The sequence below is a fragment of the Aplidium turbinatum genome, chromosome 12 (assembly GCF_918807975.1).
Source record: "Aplidium turbinatum chromosome 12, kaAplTurb1.1, whole genome shotgun sequence".
NCBI lineage: Eukaryota > Metazoa > Chordata > Ascidiacea > Aplousobranchia > Polyclinidae > Aplidium > Aplidium turbinatum.
In genome coordinates this window covers 12,388,369-12,398,388 of record NC_137483.1, presented here as the reverse complement: position 1 = coordinate 12,398,388, position 10,020 = coordinate 12,388,369, and the positions used below count along the sequence as shown (strand labels likewise).

At 35.8% G+C, this 10,020-nt stretch overlaps 1 protein-coding gene across 1 annotated transcript; it reads right to left on the bottom strand.

The window, feature by feature from the left end:
* Window positions 1-201: 201 nt before the first annotated feature.
* Window positions 202-9,796, bottom strand: LOC145781391 (uncharacterized). Its single transcript, XM_082593183.1, has 9 exons — window positions 9,607-9,796; window positions 7,645-7,710; window positions 7,260-7,324; window positions 6,761-6,814; window positions 6,061-6,190; window positions 5,390-5,502; window positions 4,526-4,562; window positions 3,614-3,659; window positions 202-3,193 (listed from the first exon to the last, which is right to left on the bottom strand). The coding sequence occupies exons 1-9, from the start codon at window positions 9,770-9,772 to the stop codon at window positions 1,792-1,794; spliced, it is 2,079 nt and encodes a 692-aa protein (XP_082449309.1). The 5' UTR covers window positions 9,773-9,796; the 3' UTR covers window positions 202-1,791.
* Between the last annotated feature and the right edge of the window lie 224 nt (window positions 9,797-10,020).

Here is a 10,020-nt window from a genome sequence, read left to right as displayed (position 1 = left end):
GTGATACCAGCACAATATGAGATAGGCTAGTATGTTCACTAGTAGCAAACAGGCATAAGGTATCGCATAGGCTACAATTGAATCCTCTAACTGGCATACTTGCTCTGTGGCATAATAATATTGATTACGATTAAGAAACTTACTGAGTTCATTAACTACCGATACACGATTGACAGGCGAACTCTAAAAACGTCCTTTAATGTTGTATTTTCTTCACTTTTCATATTCTGCCTTTCATCTTTTTGACAGAGGCAAGACCAAAAGTTAGGATCAAGTGTTCATTAAAAATCTAGCCTATTTTTATAGTCACGCTTGCTTAATCAATTTTAGTAGCTCTTTTTTTATTAACGCGTTATAAAATATCAAGAGAAATTGTGAATAATACGTCACAGCATCAGGGGCGCCGGAACGTTTTTTGACTGGGGGGGGGGGGCAGGATTAAATTTTAAGATAAGATGTGTCTGGTATACAAAGAACAATGGCACGGGAGGGCATCATGTTATGTTATGATGATGTTAGCTAACCTACTGTGATACAGAATTTTGCGTCGTGGATAATACTTTGAGGCAAAAATGAAAGATTATAATTAAGCTAAAAAAGCGAATAGCAGAAATTGTTATATCGTATTGCAAAATGTGCAGTAGCTTACATGACCTTAAAAGGGCACCATTGCCCCCCATCCAAAAAAAAATTGAGGACAGGGAGCATCCGCCCCCCCCCCTCCAGGCGCCCCTGCACAGCATAACTCGACAAGTGTTTCCTGAATGCAGTTTCATTGGTTGAAGCAATGGTAGAAAAACTTTAAAGTTTTTTTAAAGATTTTACGTTGAAGAAACGTTTTATTGCATCACATCAGCATAAAATGAAACAAATAATTGTTTTAAACAATTAAAAAAAATTATCTCGATTGTAGAGACTAAGTTCTAGTTTGCGGTGATTAGCCATTGACACTCTTTTCCGACATACTACAACTATTTTTGCAGAAAAATTAAACAAAATCCTTCAAGAGGGTTTTACTGCCAAAAACTGACAATTGTAACTTTTTCGTCTGGAAAATAGACAAGGCACAAGAATCGTGGAAAAAGTACCAAATGAGTTGTGAATATTTTAAAAACTATAATATGCAAAACGGTAAAATTGTGCTTGATCAGCAGAGCAGTTAAAACTAACATTAGTTTCATATACACCCGATAGACGAGTTGAATGTTTGCTTTATTTTTTAAAATTAAAAAAACAAAACAACTTCTTAATGAGTTGACTGACGGTATTTCTTCACGATACTCTAAAGTTTTGACATGAAAAATGCAAAAAATGCAACTAATAATTCAAAAGAACTTTAGTTTATTAAATCAGTTATGTTTATTAGAGTTCTAAGTTTTTGTCAAAATGAAAATACAGATAGAAAAACATGTAGAAGCCACGACAACAACATGCGGGAAAGGAATGAAACAGATGACGTCACAAGATTACTGGAAGGCAGTAAAAAGAATGGTGCTTGGTTTAAAGAACGCATTTAGTCGTTAGCAAAATATTATGAAGAAAGTTAATCCTTGCTCGGACTTGCTTTTGTTATTATCTTCATAGCAAAATTATAGCGAAATAAAAAACATGATGGTGGTGATTTTTGACTGACTTTTTGCAAGTGTTATCTATCGGCAGTGACAGTCAATTAGGGAGCAGCAATCACAAAAGACTATAATTAAGGTTGACAAATCGCTCAAAATATTAACTTGCCGAAAGTCATGGTAGGCTCAACTTGCTCAAGGCACCACATGAAATCAAAAAAGTACATTATCTTTTGCTTTTTCTGTAATCTTTCTTTGTTTTTTGCATGTATATTGGCAGCAACTTGAGAGATGTTTCGTTGTCAATCATGCAGCGATTCAAGAGTTCAAGATATGACAGGTTTTCATTGGTGTTGGGATCAAAAAACCCTTTTGTGTCATCGCTTGGATCTTCTAAGATTTTGTTGAGCCGTTGGTCGAATAATCCCCGCTCAAATGCTACCTCTACCGGCAATCTGTGATTGGCATGGGGGTCAATTATGCCCCCAGTAGCGATTTGAGCTTCCAGCAAGCGAATTCCGTGACTTTCAACGACCAACTTTCTTCCCATTGCTTCGAATAATGACAGAGGCTTGTTAGAGAGCTTCGATTTGAAGCCAAGCACAGCTCGTTCTGCTCGAATTAGCACAGACGCCAACTGCCGGTCTATCAAGTCTCGCTCAGTGGCAGCATCAACACTCATCTTTTCGCCAGTATAAGGACTGATGATACTACCGGTACCAGCCTGAGCCTCTAATAAACCAACCGCTGTTCCTCTTCTAATAAGTCCGCTTTGGCTAGCTTCATAAAGAGACATTTTAGTGTCAGTTTCCACAATTAAAACTCCGGCAATAGGTTCACTTCCACTTAGATATTGATGCAGATCTTTTGCGACATCTTCTTCTTCAACTTCACCGAATTCTAATTTCTTTGCTACTTCTTCCTTAACAAGATTGGCTTTCATTAAATCAAGCAGTGTTACGACTTTTCGCCAACCAGAAGTAAAAACAATATCTTCTCGTTTTTTGCTCGGTGTCGTCAACGGTGTAGAATATGATATGACGACTGGTTCAGGACTGTGTACCTGGTCCCGGTTCTGTTCAATATCGTCGTCAGACACATTTTCATTTTCTTCGTGAATGTTCTCCATGCCATCGTCAGAAGCTATGACCGTTTCCATGCTGCAATCTAATAGTTTGTCAAAATCTGAACTACTAGTCGGAGAAACTGGCCCGTCTTTTGGATCTGAAACTACTTGAAAAGAGTCTTCATCGGTGCTGTGGGAAGATGTTGATGAACCCTTCTCCTCATCAATAAATTCAAACGAGTCATTTATATTTTCTTCTCTTGCCGTTTGCTTTTCACTAGCGGGGACTTCAATTTTACTGGAATTTGTATCGTCTTCTTTTTCTTCCTTCAACGGTTGTGTTTCTGGTTGTATGATGATAACATCGTCCTCACTGCAGGAAGCACTACGGGATGATGAACTGGATGAAGAGTAAGATTTATTTTGTAAGATTGGATTTTCTTCTTTTAGATCGAGATCATCTGTAACTTCCAGAGTCAGACTTTTGCTGGCCTCTGGTTGCTCAACTTCTGACAAGTAGGTTGTCAACGTGCCATCTGTCACTGGAGGGCTAGCGTGCAACCTGCCAACAAAATTTCAGATTTCCGCTACGAGTAAGCCACAGAACATACTTAATCAATTTTGCTTGAAAAAAAATGTAGCCTACCAGATATTGATTTGTCCGCCCTTGTTAGCTCATTGGTTAAGCGCCCAACTCAAGATCAAGGGGGGCTAGGTCGAGTCTCGGGGTGTGCACCTAGTGGATGGAATAGTCCACAGACAATAACACTTCAAGCAACTAAGGAAACTTCACTCTGCCAATCTCAGTAACCGGCCCTGCGTCAGTGATTCAAAGCCTGTAGGCTACAAGTATGCGAAACTGCCAGGAATAGCTTATCAAAGGCTTTGTCAGTGCGAAGATAAAAATTCAAAACCAACGAACCGAGCGACGTCATTGAAGTATTATAGCTGTTATTGTTTTTTACAAGTTACAAAAACATACTTTTCGTCCAAGGCCTTTTCAATATCCTTATACAATGGAGCATTATCTGCAACAAAACGTAGTGCACGATTAATCGCTAATACTATAAAGTCATTTCGAAAGCCTTATTAGTAACGGCAATATTTGCATTTCTAAACGAAAAACGACACAAAAGTAAGTATTTTTGCAATGTGAAATAAGCATTTTTACAAATAACTAATTGCTACAAAATCTTCGCATGCGCTTTTATGACCATAAAGCGAAGCCTTAAACGTTAGTTCTGTGCCTCTGTATGCAAGTTATAACAGTGTGACCTCTGGTAATCGGGGTGTACGAAACCACTTTTTGGTTAAAAAAGGAAGGCTTTCTGTGTACGTACTTTATAAAAAGCGATTCACAATAAAACGAAATTCTTTACGATAAAAATTATTCGAAACAGAATAAAGACTAACAAAATTTGCACCAAAACGAAGCACAACTTTGTTTTCTGCAATTTTCGTGTTGAAGACTGTTAACTTGAAATTGAAATGTGTTTTTTGCGCTCTGAATTTTTTTGTGCATTTCGTTTCGGTTCGACTTGCCGACAACATGAAATCGCTTTAATTTCGATACAAAACAAAATTTCTCAAAAAGCAACTCATGATGCGAAATTAAATGAAAGGTAAGATATATTGAGTCAAAATATTTGAAAAATTTTGCATTAGTCATTTTAGTTTGAAACCTCTATTGGAAAAAATACGTTTTGAAAAACCTTTTGCAGCGGTACTTCATTTTCATTTGTTTTTTTCAAGAGTTTATGGCAGGGACAATCAATGGGAGATGAGTGGCTTTAAAATGACGCTTTCGAAATCCTTTACTCAGTCAAATTCGCTATTACAATGATGTCACTCAACATACAATCAACACAAGGCAAGAAAATATGTGGCAACATACCAGCTGAATCTTCTTCGAGCTTCTTTTGTTCTTTTATCTAAAGACATTCTAAATTAAAATCGCTCACTTGCTGCTCAACCCTACAATTTGTTGAATCTACATCAGAAATCATCTTACTGATGCAAAACGCTGAAGCTATTTTTGCGACAGCTGTTCTTCGTCACGGTTCGTTGAACACATTCTCGCAGGCATCCATCTAAAATTCTAAATAATTCCCCTTTTCAGTCACACCTCTTTTGACAGAAACATTCTAAATAGTTTTGATGTTGAAACTTCACAGCAGCTCGGAAACAGTTCCATTTATCTGTCTATCCACTAAAGTCAAAAAATAACATTAAGTTAACGTTTCCAGGACAACATAGGTTACGAAAAACAAAATCTTCTTTTTTCGAAAGGGTGCATTCCAGCCCTCAAATCTTTGTCACAATAATTCAACATCTCATAATGTTGAATCAATGTAAAACCGACTTAATTGCTGCAGTACGATTGACTTCAATAAGGGCTTGAACAAATTACATTTTCAATATCTTGTGATAAATTTATCTAGCTTACTTTTATTAGAGAGTCAACCTTTTTTGTTGGTCTAGTGAACAATTTAATTTCATTCTTTTTTGTCATACCCAGGCAACCAAAACAATTCCATCTTTTAATAATAGAAAATGCTGTAAAAGGGCTAAGCAACTTGAATCTTTAATTTACTATAAAGATATGTACTGGTAACGTAAAATTTGTCATACAAAACAAATTTTTTAAATGTTTTTTTTTCTTGTGTAGAGCACAAGCATCACAGCTAGAAGTCGTTAAAGGAAAGATTGGGGTCATTTTAAGTACTGTAGTACAATTGCTATGCAAGCCATCCCGTACCTTATCACCGACAGTAACAGCTACTTTATAAGCTGCAGCGTTGCTTAGCAACTTCAAAGCATCCTCATGAGTGATGTCATCGAAGAAAACTGTGATGCTGTCTATGACATTACCTGGAACACAGTAAAAATAAATGACCCTTTAGAAAGCTTTCTGTCGTTTTTCATTAGAATTATTTATTAGCAGTCTTGAGCAATCCACGTTTTACTGTAACCAAGTTAGAGTTACGATAATAGAAAGAATTACAGTATATTACGTATGTGCAACTTGCATAAATTAATAATATTTTTGGTAGGCTACTGCTTTTACATAAGATACTGAAACGTATTGAGGAACTGTGCTTCATTTCAAGTATATCAAGCAAATGATCAGGTAAAAAAAAAAAATCAGGAGCAAATCAAGTATAATTTTGCAATACGATGCTGGCGAAATATATAATTCCTTAAACAAACCAAAGCACAACTGCAAATATAATTGATCACGTAGGCATCAACAAAAGATAAGTAAATTTATACAATTACAAATTTCACAAAAAATTAATACACTGTAACTTTCCATCAGATCAAAATGAAAGTTTTAATATTATTATTTGACAAAAAGTGGAAGAACATGTGAATTTTTTTACTTCTGGAGTTTAGTTGCCAATTGAAATTATAAAATTGATGGCTCACCTTTGTGCAGTTTCTTATCAGCTGGGCCATTTTCCCTCACACTTGATATAACGATATCTCCATCTTGAATCGCAACGTCAAAACCATTGGTGGGCTGTGTTTTGTTATCAAGCAAAAACGTCCGAGCTTGCTAAAAATTCAACGTAAAAGAAACGTAACTTTTGACGTGTGATGCTTTAGAAAACCGTAACCACAAAATCCGTTATTTTTACATTGATTCAACGTCTGTGATCTGTGTAAATATGATCGATTTTGTTGTCTGAACAATTTTTTGATTTTTCTTTCTCGCTCAGCAGCTTACATATACCAGATAGATTGCACATAGCCTAAGGTTAATTAATTCATTAAAAATTTAATTTTTCACCGGTATATTTTATATGCCACGTAATTATATCAGGGGGGTACTATGTAAATAGAATATTGTAAATATATGTGATGCATTGAAAATTAGGAGAAGTTAAGGACTGTACAAGTGTCAAGCTTATTTGTTTACGGTAAACTCTACATGAGCCAATTGAGCCATCGTTTATTGTTAAAAGTAGTCTATAAGTCATAAGCCAAGGTGAGTACGTCAGAAAAATGTGAAGCACAGCTTAGCATAACACAGGCAAAAAGTTAAACTTCAATGTGCAATTAATCGATGTTTATTTTGTATGTTTGTGGTGAGATCAACAGGAAAAGTATCATCAAGTTATCTTACCCCAGGCTCAGATTTGTGACTTTCACTGATGTTATTTCCATCCAATGCTGATATCTGCAAAACATATTGGCTCTAATCATCCTTCAATATCACTATCTCATCACAGCTCAATCATCACTCAATATCACATCACTCAGAAGAAAAAGTAAGGCTTAGCTTGCTTTGTTAACCCACCGATCAACATGAGACAAAAGATATTTTTAGCCCAAAATAAACTAGAAAATTAACATTTTGCGACTAAACTTCTTCGTTTGAGCCAACGGGACTGATGATAATGTTCTTTACCATTCTAGATTATTGACGTTTATTTGAACTTCATCGAGAGGTGGCTGTTTAGAAGTGATATAATATTTCAGCAGTTAGTTTTCTACTTTTCTTATGTTTTTGTTTGTGTTACTTTCACTCTTTCCATTTGTGTCAACTCATAAAAATTGATTGAAACAGCAGTTTTTGTAAAACCTTTAACTTATTGCAATGCAGTCATTTAAAAAAGACTTACTTGATTAAGAGCTTTTGTTTCGTTTGCTTCTGGGATATTTTTATATTTAACTGTTCTCCTCTCTTCTGTTTGCATAAAAAAGTTAATTAACATTTATGAATTAATTCACTACAAATATCATCCGTTTGGCGAAATTCGACTTGAAAATGAGTTTGAAGACTATTAAACAAAAGATACAGCTTTTAGCCTTAATATTTTGAAAGCTAAATATAAACTAGCAGGATATAAACCACAGTTATTTGTTATTATAGTTTTCCAATGTATTGGCAATGCATCTGCTTTGATGAACCTTGCTGAAAACTGTTTCCGCTAGAAGAGTTTTAAAGGTCAGATTAGCGGTGATGTTGTTTCCACTACAATCATTATATAATTTTTTGAAACTCACCATTGTCAGCAATTACCAAGGGATTGTCATAGCCTGGAACAGATGGCTCCAATTTTCGCTTCTGTTCTGGAAGGTAAGAAAATAATCCATTTAGCCTAATTTGTAGGCAGAAGTTAAAAAAGCAGAAGCGTAAAAAATCGCAGTAAAAACAAAAGTTTTCCAAATACCCATTGAAGCAAAAAATGCAGGAAGAAGAAGAAGAGCTATAATACCAGCCTGAACATGCTGATGTGCAGCTTGAGAAGTTAAAGGAAAGTTTTGACAAGTTTGTTCCGGTTTGTCGCAAGATACTTAAATTTGATTACAATCGCTTTAATGTTTAAAAAAGCACATGAACAAATTCCCTTCCCTGTGGAACCACTATACTGGTTAGAAAATATCAATGGTACTGTAGGTCACCGAGCAAAAGTGCAGCTTAATGATACCATGATTTTTTTAAATTTTATGCAGAAATGTGCCAAAGTATAACATTCACATCAATCAATTTGCGCAAGACACGTGGCAATAAAACTAACACGAATAATCACCTAAATGGTGACTAGTAATCGTTGGTTTTAAATTTTATGTCATCTACTACAATACTAGACCCGTTGAGAGAATAATTTGGTCACGATACTTATTAGATTCTCGGGTCTAAATCAAGACACTTTGTAGAAAAACGCCCTATATCGAAAGAATACAAGATGGTTTTTTCAAGTTTCCAATCCCCTTGAAAAGGATACAGGCCCTTAAAATCATACAGGGTCCGAGTCCAAAAGTACCTCTTAGACCCCTCTGTCAACGCTACCACTGCCCTACCCGCTTGGTTTGTTCACATACGAAATATAGTAGGTTACTGTGGTTACATCTCAGCCAACAGCCTACTGCTGCTGTTCCAGAGCGAAATCTTATTCATTGATACCAAAACAAAACAAATTATAGCTTTGGGTTGCCTATAAAGCTTTTGTTAATTTTAGAACTTTTTTTACAACACAAGCACCCGAATAATCGCTATTTGCTTAAAGCATAATGGATATAATTTCGGCATACTCATACACCGTGTTATTATCAAGACAAATTACTAAAACCGAAGCCCTCGTTTCGATGCAGTGGTAGATGCAATATTTGTACTGATGAAGTGGTGTAGTTAGGTTTTTTACTCATATGCTTTTCTAAAGCGGGTAATGAACTGTAGGACTGCGACTAACTGGCGCTGGTCTGGTCAATATCTTTCGTCACAAACCAAATTTTGTTTTAACGCGATTTTCCTTTGGCTCATTTCGACATTTTTTTTTTCAGTGAAGGCACTTTTGTTCCAGCTCAAAAATGTTTCGTTTCGACAAGCTTTTCTTAACTTATCACAGCACTGCTTTACACTATAATTTACTATTGTACTGCAGTTCAAAACAGGTTCCGATTGTTCTTTCAAAAATTCTATGATTGTTGGTGCGCTACTAAAATCACCTTTTTATTTTTTGTGCAATGATCGTTCTTTGTGCAATGAATTAAATTTAGAATAGATTGTTGCGTAGGCTACTTGGCCTACGAAGATTTCTTTTAGTGTGCAAAGAAACTCACAGAGAGTTTCTGGTTTACGTTTGGTTTCCACTAGTTAGGTGAAAAGTTGTTCCGGCAAACAAAGGCTCACGGCGCTTTGCACGGCACAAAAAGACTACCAATACAGGACGTTTTAAAATATCAAAAAGTTCTAGTGTTATTGACGGAAAAATTTAAACTTTATGAAAAATTGTCAGCTGTTTTCAAAAGTTTCAGGTTATGTAATCAAGTTTTTACAAGACATGTAACTTTCATTTAAAATTTTGCAAAGCTCTGTTCGAGGTGACATGAAACTACAGCCTTCAACTCGTCGCTACAAATTGTCACCTAACAACTTTTTTTTGTCAAAAATACAACACTCATTAGCTTATGGTAATCGGTAACCATCACTAGAAAACGTTATATAAAAATTCAGAAAGTACTTACTGCCTCTAAATTTCAGAAAGCACATTAAAAGCAATGCAGCAATAAGTATCACTCCGGCAGTTCCAAAGATGCTCCCGATGATAGCTGGGGTGACAGGGGCACAGTTTTGTGCTTCGGTAGTTTCAAACAGCAAGGCAAAACATATAGTTATCATACTACGCATCATTTTGTCTATTTATCTATCTGCCACCGCTACCCTAAGCACATTTCAAAAGCAAGGACTGAATGAACACGCCTAGGACATGCCACAAACTCATTCTGCCGTAGATTGATGTCTGATGGCTTCTGTCACGCTTGAGTGCAGAAGTCCAAGACTGATTCAAAACGCTGGAAAAGCCTCAGCTCTTCTATGACAACAAAAATTTGTAGATTTTCTATACTTCAATTACGTAATTTTGGGTTGCTTTTTTTCTA